At 37.6% G+C, this 13,939-nt stretch overlaps 1 protein-coding gene across 7 annotated transcripts in view; it reads left to right on the top strand.

The window, feature by feature from the left end:
• Window positions 1-13,939, top strand: part of LOC103039514 (uncharacterized) — a 43,657-nt gene that overhangs the window by 7,281 nt on the left and 22,437 nt on the right. For 6 of the 7 annotated variants that reach the window (XM_022674098.2, XM_022674124.2, XM_022674106.2 and 3 more), the window contains exons 2-11: window positions 641-688; window positions 2,473-2,514; window positions 2,635-2,691; window positions 5,190-5,207; window positions 5,324-5,395; window positions 6,392-6,466; window positions 7,448-7,477; window positions 7,747-7,782; window positions 11,786-11,836; window positions 12,031-12,081. In XM_022674098.2, coding sequence (XP_022529819.1) covers window positions 641-688; window positions 2,473-2,514; window positions 2,635-2,691; window positions 5,190-5,207; window positions 5,324-5,395; window positions 6,392-6,466; window positions 7,448-7,477; window positions 7,747-7,782; window positions 11,786-11,836; window positions 12,031-12,081 — 480 coding nt within the window. The remainder of the gene's footprint in view (window positions 1-640; window positions 689-2,472; window positions 2,515-2,634; window positions 2,692-5,189; window positions 5,208-5,323; window positions 5,396-6,391; window positions 6,467-7,447; window positions 7,478-7,746; window positions 7,783-11,785; window positions 11,837-12,030; window positions 12,082-13,939) is intronic. The other variant, XM_022674092.2, reaches the window with a different exon arrangement.

Here is a 13,939-nt window from a genome sequence, read left to right as displayed (position 1 = left end):
CTCGCCACTGAGGCTGGAAATCACAGTCTTCAGCCTGGAGGTGGCAGAGGTGGTCAAAATTTGACGAGCAGCCGCGAGCGGAGACGTTTACAGCTCACACACAGTCCATCCGTTTGTCCAAGCGTGAGCGCATCAATGGCGGCCTGTTCCTGGTTTGTGCTGAGTCGGCTCGGAGCCATACAGCTGATCACCCTTTACGTCAGCCATCATACTTTATTGGCCGCGGAAATTGCACTGCCATCATTCTCAGAAACACAAAGCAGAGGCATGAGACACACGGGCTGGGGGGTAAAAAGCACTGACCTGTGCACTGTTTTACAATTATGCTTCATTTAATGACTTTCTGTCAGTGCTGTCAGTGTCTTAACATTAGAGTCTGTACAATAGAGATGATTTCTGCTGTTTAATTCATTTACTTACTCGTTTCATCTCTCTGAATTCTTACTGTCGTGAGCCCTGCAGTAGCGTGTAGAGTGGACACTGATTTATTAATGACTGGTTTATTGTAATTTCCTTATATTAGAGTTCATAATAATATAACCCTCTCCATCTGTATTATTACCCATATCCTTCTGTATTTAGTGTATTATTCATTTGTTTTCTTATTTATTTGTTTGTTTGTTTGTTTGTTTGTAATCAGGTGTCAGACCCCAAACTGGAGCTCTAGGGAGATTGGTGCCAAGTCGAGGTAAAACAATATGCAATCTTAAATTATCCCTGTAGTTACCCAAGTATTCATCCCAACACTCACCTATTCCAGTATTTACCCAAGTAATTACCATATTAATTACAGTGTCTAATTGTTCAGCTCCACGTGCATGCTAGTAATAGCCCTTGAACATTTTTCCCCATTAGTCAACTTTTCTGTTTTCCTTGTAATTACTCAAATATTTAAATCTGTAATAATCGTAGTAATTTCTCAAAATGTATCCAATAAAAGCTCCAAAGTTAACACTAGTAACTTCCAAATATTTGTCTCATGAAGGAATTCCTTATTTACCCATGTAATTATCCAGTGTTTATCCAAATTAATCAATTAATGTAGTTATCCGAGCAATTGCTAAATAAGTATTTATACCAAAACTGGCCTCTGTAGTTCAATTTTTTTACACATATATACACATATATTTAAGGAAGTAAGTATAAGTACACAATAATATAGAAGTATAAGATAGTGTAAGTACTATCTTATCACTCATCATAGTAATTTCCTAGTAATTACCCTTTTATTTATAACTCAATTCAGCAATTTGACCAGTGATTACCCATACATTCATTCCATCACTCAGCCTTGTAGTCATCTCATAATTCACCTAGTAGTATTTATCCTAGAAATCAAGTCAGTACTAATCAAAATAATTTCTCAAGTATTTAATACATTAATCCACCTGTAGGTAACCCAGTAAAAGTCTATCCAATTACTCAACTGCATAGTTAATTCAGTAATTACCCCTGTACTTATCCTATTACACCCCCACTCAAGTGTGTATCCCATTGCTCAACATAGGTAATTTCCTAATAATTTCCTAAGTATTTATCCCATTACTCACTTCAGTATTTTACCTAATAGTTACCTAACTATTTATCCCATTGCTTACCTCAGTACTTTTCTTATAGTTACCCAAGTACCCAATTATTTATCTCACTGCTCACCTCAGTACTTTTCCTTATAATTACCCAATTATTTGCCCCATTACTCACCTTAATACTTTTCCTAACCCAATTATTTGTCCCATTACTTACCTCAGTAATTTTCCTCATAATTCACCAAATATTTACACCATTGCTCACCTGAGTAATTGTCCTAATAATTATCCAAGTACCCAATATTTATTCCATCACTTAACTTACGACTTTTCCTAATAATTACCTAAGTATTTATCGCATTACTCACTTCAGTATTTTACCTAATAGTTGCTCAATTATTTATCTCATTACTTACCCCAGTACTTTTCCTGATAGTTACCCAAGTACTCAAGTATTCATCCCATTACTCACCTCAGTAATTTTCCTAATAGTTACCCAAGTACTCAAGTATTTATCCCATTACTCACCTTAGAACTTTTTATAATAATTTCCCAAGTATTTATCCCATCATTCACTTTAGTATTTTACATAATAGTTACCCAATTATTTATCCCTTTGCACACCTCAGTAATGTTCCTAATAATTATCCAAATATTTACCCCATTGCTCACCTCAGTAATTTTACTTATAGTTACCCAACTATTTACCCCATTGCGCACCTTAGTGCTTTTCCTAATAATTACCCAATTATTTATCCCATTAGTCACCTTAATACTTTTCCTAATAATTACTTAAGTATTTATTAGTCCATTGCTTATCTCAATAATTTTCCATTATATATATATATATATATATATATATATATATATATATATATATATATATATATATATATATATATATATATATATGTGTGTGTAATCCTAAGTATTTCTATTATTTCAGGTGCTAGTCTTGGTGCTGTTGGTCTGGGTGCCAAGCCAGGAGGTATGTATGTCTGTGTTGTGTTGTTGCAGCACTTTGTAATTATTATTGCTTCATTTTTTGTGGATGGAGGCTACTTCTCTCTTTTATTAAATATTGTGTACGGTAAATTCTCTTTCCCAGTAGGTGCTGGTATTCTCGGAAGCCGTGGCTATGGAGGCAAAGCTGCAAAGGCAGGCAGTAAGTACTGTGACTCACAGTCTCTATAGTGTGTGTAAGTGTGTGTGTGTGTGTGTGTGTGTGTGTGGTCATTGGGGTTAGATTAGGATTATGTAATATTATACATGTTGTACAGTACAGCAAAAATTCCTCCTTGCATATTCCAGCTTAGAAGGCTGTGTTCAGAGCGCAGGGTCCGCTACGCTACAGCCTGCCTGGAGCAGAAAGGGTTAAAGGTCTTGCTCAAAGCCCCAGCAGTGGCAGTTCAGCAGGCTGGATATTGAACCTACAACCCCGTGATCAATAACTCAGCATTCTAACCACTGAGCTGTGTAATGGCTGTGGCCATATTGAAATGTCCATGCCGATGAGAGAAAGAGAAAGATGTGTGGTGAGCACATGTTTTTTGCGGACACTTTTTCTAATGAATTCATTGATTCAGCTGGTTTAGGTTGTGCCCATTGCTGACACAGATGTGCAAATGCACACACACACAGTTTGTCTAATTCCTGTAGAGAAACACTGCCAATAGCAAAAGTCTTCCTGGGACAGATGCAGTGTATCACAAAAATGAGTACACCTCTTCACATTTCTGCAGATATTTAAGTATATCTTTTCATGGGACAACACTGACAAAATGATTATGCTCTGTTTCCATGCACCATGCTTGATACAACCAAACATGCTTGATCTGAACCAAACAAAATAATCTTGGTCTCATCAGACCATAGGACATGGTTCCGGTAATCCATGTCCTTTGTTGACATGTCTTCAGCAAACTGTTTGCAGGCTTCCTTGTGTACAGATTTCAGAAGAGGCTTGCTTCTGGGGTGACAGCCATGCAGACCAATTTGATGAAGTGTGCGGCGTATGGTCTGATCACTGACAGGCTGACCCCCCACCTCTTCATTCTCTCCAGCAATGCTGACAGCACTCCTGCACCTATCTTTCAGAGACAGCATTTTGACGTGATGCTGAGTTCGTGCACTCAGCTTCTTTGGAAGACCAATGCGAGGTCTGTTTTGCGTGGACCCTACTCTTTTACAATGCTGGATGATCATGGCCACTGTGCTGCAGCTCAGTTTCAGGGTGCTGGCAATCTTCTCGAAGCCTAGGCCATCTTTATGTAGCGCAACAATAAACAATTCTTCCACAACATTTTCAGGTCAATTAAGTTTTGACTTGGCCATTTCAAAACATTAATCTTTCTCTTTTTGAAGTTTTCTTTGGTAGAATGCTTAGGGTCATTGCCTTGCTGCATGACCCACCTTGAAATTCAGTTCATAGACAGATGTTCAGACATTTTTCTTTAGTATTTCGAATTCATTGTTCCATCAATGAGGGCAAGCTGGTCTGGCCCAGATGCAGCAAAACAGGCTCAAACATTGTTTCACAGATGAGATAAAGTTCTTATGCTGGAATGCAGTGCTTGTCCAGTGTTCATCCAAACATGACACTTTTCAGTTAAAGCAAAAAGTCTTATTTTGGTCTCTTCCGTCCACAAAACATTTCTTTTGTCTTGTCAACATGATCTTTAGCAAAGTGTAGCTAATCAGACCTAGGTTGTTCAGTGTTCTCTAACATTTACATGTCAATAAACATCCAATGTGTCTAATGAGGCCTTCAGTTGTTTAGAAGTTACCCTGTCTTCCATTGTGACTTTGCTAACTATTACACTCTATGCTCTCCGAGAAGTGATCTTTGTTGGTCAACCAAAGGGTAACCTGGGAAGGGTAATAATAGTCTTGAATTCCCATTTACATAATGGACCTGTGGATTGGTGGAGAATTCTAAAGAATTCTAAAACAAACTTTCAAGCACCACTCTATGTGTAGAATAATATATATATATATATATATATATATATTTTTTTTTCAAAATTACGTTTTCAATTGTTTTTTTTTTTATGAAACGTGTATATATATATATATATATATATATATATATATATATATATGCAGCTCTGGAACAAAAATAAGAGACTACTTCAGTTCTGAATCAGATTCTCTGATTTTGCTATTTATATGTATATGTTTGAGTAAAATGAACAATGTAGTTCTATTCTATAAACTACAGACGACATTTCTCCCAAATTCCAAATAAATATATTGTCATTTAGAGCATTTTGTTTTCAGACCTCAAATAATGCAAAGAAAACAAGTTTTAAGAGTTCATAAATCAATATTGGGTGGAATAACCCTGGTTTTTAGTCAAAGTTTTCATGCATTTTGGCATGTTCTCCTCCACCAGTCTTACACACTGCTTTTGGATAAATTTATGCCACTCCTAGTGCAACAATTCAAGAAGTTTCAGCTTGTTTTGATGACTGTGATCATCCGCCTTCCTCTTGATTATATTCCAGAGGTTTTCAATTTGCTAAAGTCCAAGAAACTTATCCTTTTTAGTTGGTCTCTTATTTTTTTCCAGAGCTGTATATGTGTATTTGGATGTTGCTTTTCCACCCTGTGCTGTGTTAAAAAAAGCTAACGGCAGTATCTTATGTTTTCTGTTTTATACAGCTGGCCGTTACCTTGGAGGTGAGTTGATATCATTAAATCTGCATTGTACTGATGGTGAAGGATGTTTAAGAACATTATTTTATAATGAGTCAAATATGTTCTTAACTTAACTCATATGGTATGTTTTTTGCTAGCGGGAGGATACAGGCCGTTACAAGGTAGAGGAGGAATGAAGCAAGGCTACGGAGGAGCTCTCGGAGGTTATGGTAGGAATAATAATGCTACAGACTTTTATTCATTTCATGCAGCACATTTTTCCTGTGTACAATTGCTTGCAAAGGGCATTTCATGCATATTATTACTATATACTGGACCTTTAATAAACTCATTTCAAATACAGCAACTAGGACTATGGGAAAATGTGGTACATGAATCATAAACCATTTGTTTTCGACTGGTCATCCAGCATTTTAATATAGAGTGTACTTTCTAATTTCTTTTGTATTGTACATTTGGTGTATACAGTGACGGTCAAAAGTTTGGACACACCTTCTCATTCAACAGTGCTGGCTCTGTTTGTATTTTTTTTTAAATTTGTGTAGTAATAATGTAATAATTATCACAGGTGCTTGAACTTTATATTTCTATACATTTTTATTTATTTTAAAATAAATATTCTATTTTTTTCCCCATTTTATCCTCAATTTACACGGCCAATTATCCAACCCATATCCCCCTATCACTGATGATGCCCCAACACACCAGGAGGATGAAGACTAGCTCATGCCTCCACCGATACATGTGAAGTCAGCCACCGCTGTAGCATTACCGAGTAGCATCACAGCACACTCGGAGGAAAGCGCAGTGGTTCTGATACATCAGCTCACAGATGCCTTGTGCTGCGAACATCACCCTTTGGAGTGATGTGGGGAGAAAGCGCTATCTACCCACCCAGAGAGAGCAAGACCAATTGTGCTCTCTCAGGGCTCCGGTAGCCGATGGCAAGCGACATGAACGGGATTCGAACTGGCAATCTCCTGATCATAGTGGCAGTGCTTAACCCACTGGAACACTCAGAGTCCCATCTCTATACCCTTTTTTAAAATATCTTTTCACTACATCTGTGTATATTTAGATTTTATATGTATATTTTATACATGCTATCATTATTGTTTTTTTTATCTTGTCTCAAGTAGGCAGACATGATTGATTTTGAAATACAGCTCCAATCTGTGTTGATTGATGCCTTGGTTGGTTTCTAGGTGCTGCTCTTGGAGCAGGACTTGGGAACGGTCTGGGAATGGCTCTGGGAGCTCAGGCAGGAAAACTTGGACGAGGTGAGAAGACCTTATGTTGCAAACTGTTTTGTGACCTTCCCAAAGTTCATTCTGTCTATTTTGAAATATATAAGCCATATACAGTTTAATAATATACAGAACAAAGTAACAGTATTAGTAAAAAAAAACACCTTTCAGGGACAGAGTACAGCTGTTAATATATTGTTTCAATAAGCTTCTGCAATGTCACAATAATTATGTCACACACGGATCATCTTCATACTAGGCTACATACGTCTGCTATGTTTTTGCTGTAGTGTGGGCGTGATGTTTTCTAAATGGTAAATGTTTATTCTTCTCTACATCCAACCACATTTAGATTCACTCTAACTGGATGGAGAGATTTATCTGGATTGGGTTTTTTTTAATGATTAGAAGCCGGAATGAAAACAAGCACAAAATAAAATAGGAATAACGAGGCTTTTTTATAAATGTAAAAAAGAAGAAAGTTCAGATTATTGGGTTAAAAACTAATGAGTAGAAGTAAAAAGTCTAAAAACAATTTACTCCAGTAAAGTATAGATAACCAACATTTCTCCTTAAGTAAGATAACGAAGTATTCGTACTTCATTAATTTCACACCTCTTCCGAAGGAGATAAACGTGAACACCTAGTCAGGTGTGGCCTTCAAGGGTATAAAGCCCCCCAGTATTGAGCTGTGGTGCAGTGGAACTGTGTTCCCTGGAATGATGATGCTCCATGCAATACTTCTGTGATGAGTTGAGATGAGGAGGAGTAGTAATCATTCAAAATCCTGATCTTTATAATGTTCTTTATAATCAAATCCTAGACTGGTAGAGACAGTTTCTTCTTTTTTTTTTGAGCAGGATAAACCAGTTTTAATACCCTTGATTTGGAAGAAGAAGCTATAAATGACCATGTGTCCCAACACTTTTGTCCACATCATTTAATTTAGCAGTTCCAGCAGGTCTAACTAAAACTGTTAAATTAAACCAATTTTTGTCGTTTTTTTCCCCTCAGGATACACTAATGGCTATGGACTCCAGCCAGGTGAGTGTGTGTTCATTATGTGTTCTCCTGGTCATGTGACACATCTGTAAGTCTGAGTCACTATGTAATCTAGAAGCCAGTGTTGGACCACGATTGTAACATTTCACAGCATGTGTTAGAAGCTCTTCACTGGCTGTGATTAAATGTCATGTTGTTGATTTAGATGTTGTGGAGCTAAGGGTTCGTGTGCAAGACATATATAGAGAGCAATCATTTGTTTCTTTCCATTTATTGCTCTAACCTTGGCCTTGATCCTGTCTTGTTGCTAGGTTACGGCGCTGGTGTATACCCTGGCGTTGGACGCGGTAAGTTGGGGAGACTCTTTTTATTCTTTTTATAGGACACTGTGATCAGCACCTGACCAGTGACACGCTTTTTATCATGACATTTAGTATTCCTTCAGTTTGAGTTTTTTGTACAAATAGCATTTCCACAACAACTTGGAATATACTGCACATATACTGCACACATACAGTACAAAATTAGGACAAGTTCTTGGAGGAGCCTGTCTTATTTAAACCTCAGACATTAGTTTGGTTTGTTCTTGATTAGTAAAATGATTAGATCACTGTTGACAAATGCAAAAATCTCTCTGAGGCCTTCAGAAAGAAGGTTGTCGATGCAAAGTTGATTACTTATTACAAAATATATATTTTTAATAAAATACATGTTTTTAGTTTTTTGTGTTCAGTGATATAATCTCCATTTTTCGATACAGTTCAAATGAAGATCAAATCCCCATATGATTAAATATGTTCAAAATGTACAGTCAAATACAAAGGTTTGAGCACATATAACCAAATTATACATTTTGTAATCACATCCTTTGTAGTTATTTAAAAAAAATCGATGTCCTCAAGGCAGGGAAATATTATAGGAAGATACCCAATTGTTTTCAGCTTTTAGTAGTTTCTACAGTCTGGAGAGGTGCTGTATTAGAAATGGCTGTTCAGGGGAACTGTGGAAGTCAAAATGTTTTAGGTGAAAAACAGCAAAATGTGCTGTAATTTGGACATAGGTGCTTAAAAACTTGCTCTACAAGGTGTATAGTAGAGTATGTGGGCTCTACCTCCCTGTTCACACACCTGATCTGTGTAATTAAGACCTTCATGGACACTCTGGAACATTCTGGACACTCAACTAAGTGTGTTAGATCTGTAGTCTTCAGGGTGGTCGATATCCAGGACCGAAATCAGCACCTCTGTTTTAGAAATTCTTCACAGGCCCCATCCTGTATGCCTTTCAGACACTAATATGGCAAAAAAAAAAAATCTCCAAGCAAATAATGCAAGCCAATTCAAGAAAAGAGAAAGTGTCTGGCCTTGTCTTTGTGAAGTTAGTTTACTGTCACACAATATTATCTCTTAAATATCATATTTACAGGAGAAGGGGGAAAAAACGTTTTAACTCCTATTGGAAGACAGTGAATTATATTTTATTCCAAGTAATTTTATTGGTCAATTTATCATGAAATTTGAACAAAATGTAAAAACTACCAGACTCACACTGTGTCAAACAGTAAAAAATGCACCAGGTTTTTGTCTGACAGCGACAGTACACACTCTGTGTGTGTGTGTGTGTGTGTGTGAGCACACCATATCTCTCAGACTAAATCCCATCATAAGGATTTTTTTTAATGGTGCCGACACAGATCTCAGGCTTTTATGTGCAGGTGTGGATAAACAGGCCTCCTTGTGTTAGCAGGGTGTGTTTTGTCAGTAGATGTTGATAATGGATGTTTTAATAATGTGCATTTGCATTTGTGTTCATGTGCATGTTTTTGATCATTCTCTGAAGCAGAGAGCTGATCAAGCCCGCATTCTCCACCAAACACCTCAGAACTGATGGGGGTGAGCTGGTGTGCGGTTCTTGAGTGCGGTTGTTCTAGAATGTTTTCTTTTCAGTTCTTTTTTCAGTGCTTTTGTTTTGCTGGTGCTGGTGCCAGTCAATGCTAAAAAATACCTGCTGCTATTTATTAACTCTAGAAGTACAGGTGTCAAAAGCAGGTTTATCTAAACAACATGCTTGCCTTTAGTTTTTGGCGACTTACCTCACCTCACCTACAAAAAACAAATTACATCAAAATTTTAATCCCCTTTTGGTCCAGTGGGCTAAGCGCTGCCTCCGGAGATTGCCGGTTCGAATCCTATTTATGTAGCTTGCCATCAGCTGCCGGAGTCCAGAGAGAGCACACTTGGCCTTGCTCTCTCTGGGTGGGTAGATGGCACTTTCTCCCCACATCTCTCCAAAGGGTGATGTTGATCAACACAAGGCGTCTGTGAGCTGATGTATCAGAAAACAGAGTCGCTGCGCTTTCCTCAGAGTGCGCTTCGAGTACTCTAAAATGCTGCATCAGCAGCAGTTGGAAAACAGGCGGTGGCTGACTTCACATGTGTCGGAGGAGGCATGTGCTAGTCTTCAGCTTCTTGGTGTTGGGGCATCACTAGTGATAGGGGGAGTCCTAATGAGTGGGTTGTTAATTGGTCATGTAAATTGGGGTGAAAATTGAAAAAAAAAGAAAACAAATTATAAAAAAATAAATTAATTAAATTTCTGTTTGGAAATTTGCCTGTTTTTTTTAGATTTAAGATTTCCCAAAGACTTGAATGCATCTGTGGTATTCACAGTGAAGCTAAATGTCTCCTCAGTTTGCACAGAACATATATATTGAAGCAGAAATCCATCCATAAAAATGACTGGCATGGCACATTTGTTTAAATTCTGGTATTAATTGCAATGCACAATTTCGCTATGTAAAATGAATACTGTACAAATTGGACTATAACTAATGATGCAGAGTTATGTAAGTTCTAGAAACTCTGCCTCTTATTATCTTTTAATTGAATCTTTTAAACGTGTAATCTTTTTAATTGAAAGATGCTATTTTACATTGTCTCTCAAATCTAGACCCTTATTTCTGGATTTGTCACAATCAGAAAATGCCAGTAATGGCAAAGTTCTTGTTGCAAACTGCTGAAGTTTGCTTTCTTCTTCTGTAAAAACCAAGAGTATTGTTAAAATACCAGTTTAAAGAGTAACAACTCAAGTAAAAGGCTCAACCACCAAAGTCAAAACTATTTATCTGACCTAGGGAACAACTACTGAATCTCTTTTAAGTGATTTAGATAGAAAGTAGAAGGTGGAGCGTTTCAGAATCTGGTAAATTAGGATCAGTCAAAAGATTTTACAAACTGTTGTCTTAGATTGTGTAGAACTTCTACGAAATCTGGATATTTTTCATGGAAAAAGAAGGTCACCCTGCTTTCAGTACTACAGGAAATGATGTCTTACATCTTGCTAATTGGAAAACCAGCTATCAGTTATAACTAAAGTTTGAAACAACTACACTCATTTCGGTGTTTTTGATTCTACTTCACCTTTAGCATTCATTGGTTGATCCTAAAAGCAGAAAATTGGAACACTGGAACAGGCATTGGGCCTTATTTTATTCCCGATGCTCATTGCTACCTTACACCCCACCAACAGTCTATTTTCACGCCTTGCAACTGCATTGTTTAAATGGCAAAGGTCCTTATAAATATATCTAGGCCAATGGCTGTTGTGGCCTCGAAGTGAGGTGTGCGGAAAACACAGATACAGTGCGCCACTGGCTGAAATGAACCTAGACTACAGTCAGAGGTTCATTGCTATCTTGGCAACGGCACATGCTTAACATACAATGCATGTCTCCGCTAATTGCACACAGAAAGACACACAGCAGTGCTCAAACCCAGCTTTCACATCAACTATAAACAGAATACAAAATACAATAATTTTGCTTTGCTGCATAGTTAAAATAGCAACCCGCCAAAGTCAGAGCAGACCTGTCTCTTCAAGGGAATAGAAAGTAATACACTGACTAATTTTCATTTCACATTATGCCCAAAACGCACCTATGATTAATTAAGAGTAAGTACATGCCCTTTGAAGTGCAAAAATTTTACTTTTCCCATCGTTATGATAGCAAAGACACACTGACACACCCTAAATCAAGCTGCATGGTACACAGTTGATGCCTCACCTGTAGAATAAAAAAAAATCACTAAAAGAGGGCCCACTGTGTTGTAAGCTAGTCTTTTTTCTTTTCATCTGGATCAATGCAGCACATTCATTGTTAATGGTCCTTGGTATATTGTGTTTTCTGTACCTCGATCTTCATTGAATTAGATCTGCACGTGTGTGTGTGTAAGCGTGTGTGTGTTGATATGAACATGTGTTGATATGAATGATGTGTAATTGCATATTTGTTTTTTATTTCTCAGTCTCAAGTCAATTTATCTCCTGTTGGTTGATGTGTGTATGTTGTAGGCAGTGGGCTTGGAGGAGGACTACCCATTTCACAGGGGGGGAAAGGCAATGGTAAAAGGATGTACTTTTGCTTGTATCTGTAAGACCTCAGGCATTTCTGCTTGGTTATTATAGGATGTTTTTAGACTCATGTTCGTAGGCTTAAAGTCTGTTTTAGTAAGTACAGAAGAGTAAAAGCTTTAAGTCAGTTTGGATTTACTGTATAGAGTACTGATATAAGAGCTAACCAGTGCTGTGGTCTTTAGGATATGGTCAAACTCCAGGAGTACCAAATGGACAAGGTGCTCCAGTCAACGGTAACTCTTTGGTTTCTGTATTTCTGTATTGTGCTAATGTTGGCGCTTGGTCTTTAGTATTAATCTGAAAGATAAAATCCCAATCCCAATTTTCTAATAGTTTGGACGCTGTGTAAAATGTGAATAAATGTAAAAACAGAACAAATCTTATAGACCCGTTTTTAGGATGAGACATTTTTCAATTTCATGAAAATTACACCTTGTGCAATGCATGCTCATTGCTATCTTACTCCCCGCAAAAATAGCGACAGTACTTGTGAATATAGCTACACCATAGGAGGGGTTGTCTCAAAACGAGGTATGTTCAGGTAAATTTCTGGTGTATTGCTACCATGGCAATAGAAAAACACAGGTGCACCACTGACTGAATACAGCTTAAGCAGATGTCAACGGTCAGACGTTAATTGCTATCTTGGCAATGCAATGATCAATTAAGAGAATTAGTACATGCCTTTTGCATGTTTTCAAACTGCGCCATGTGTACTTTTCCCGTCGCTACGATAGCCACGCCCTAAATCAAGCTGTCGGCCTCACAGCTGACACACTCCCCTATAGATATAAAATATGCAAGGCCTTGGCCGTTTCTCAATCTGCGTTCTTGTCTGTACTTGTGTTCTTGTGGACTCGTGAAACGTCATCAGTCGCAGCCCAAGTACTGTTCCAATTCAGAAGATCACAGTTAGCCAAGTACACAACTAATACCTGGATGTGTTCTTGCTCCTCCCACTTTATCGAGGATGCATGAAAGGTGACTTGTGTGAACTTCTTTCACCCTGATAACCCAGAATGCATCTCGTACCAGTATCAGCGTAATGCAGGATGAGAAGGTACATAACTGTAAGCGCCGGTACGTTTTCAAAACAGTACTGCTGTGTGCTAAAATAATGTTTTAAGTTATTTTTAGGCGAGAATGTAGAGGTTTAGACTTCAGATATGTGGTTTATTTGTTAAGAAAGCGGCTAGGTGAAAATGTGCTTCTACGTTTCCAATTACACAAAAACCGCCCCACTTCCTCCCGTCCTCGGGAGTCCGCACTCACAATCCGAACTTCTCAAGTCCGTTCTTCACAAGTACGGGAGTACAGACTTGTGTACTTGTGTATTGAAAAACGGCCCTTCTCTAATAGAGAAGTTGCCTGGATGAGAACATAGTTTGTTCTTAATCATCTATATACTGTTCAACACTGACTGTGCCTTTCCAGATGGGTATGCTAGATACACCAAAGTCACTAATGCAACTTCAAACCATTAGCAGTGCAGGCTTTTGAACTGTGCATGCTAATAAAAACAATGGATGGTCCATTTGCTCTTCATAGAGATTTTACAGGGCATGTAGCGCTTGGTTTCCAAAAATTCAGAAGTTTTTAATGCCTGTTTTTGGCAAAGTCCTGGATTTGTGCATGTAGAAACTACTACTACAAAAAAACTACAGAACCATATGACCTGTGGTTTCCAAAAAGAAGTAGAAGCAGTTTTCCATTTTGCCTTAGTCTATTTAAAATGAGTTTTATCCCAGAGAAGAGTTTCTAGATCATGTTGCAATTCCATTGATGGTGAAGGCTAAACAAAACAGAATATATTATATATTTTAGACTCTTCGAAGTAGCACCTCTTGTTTAGACGCCAGTTTTGCACATCTTGGCTGAACTTATCAAGAGTTAATTCGGTTCGTTTTGGCCCTCTTAATGTGTTTGAGAGCATCAGTTGTAAAGATGTGAAGAGCTAGCATTGGTATACAGTGAATAGCCCTATTTGAGAAATGTTCTAATTCATATTATGAGAAGCAAGAACTACTCAACTAAGTAAAGAAAAAATTATTTTAAGAAATGAAGGTCAGTCAATCTGAAAAACTTTAAAAG

Source organism: Astyanax mexicanus, chromosome 19 (assembly GCF_023375975.1).
Source record: "Astyanax mexicanus isolate ESR-SI-001 chromosome 19, AstMex3_surface, whole genome shotgun sequence".
In the NCBI taxonomy this organism is placed as follows: domain Eukaryota; kingdom Metazoa; phylum Chordata; class Actinopteri; order Characiformes; family Acestrorhamphidae; genus Astyanax; species Astyanax mexicanus.
Note: the sequence above shows the minus strand (reverse complement) of the source record. Positions and strands in the feature narration are given on the sequence as shown.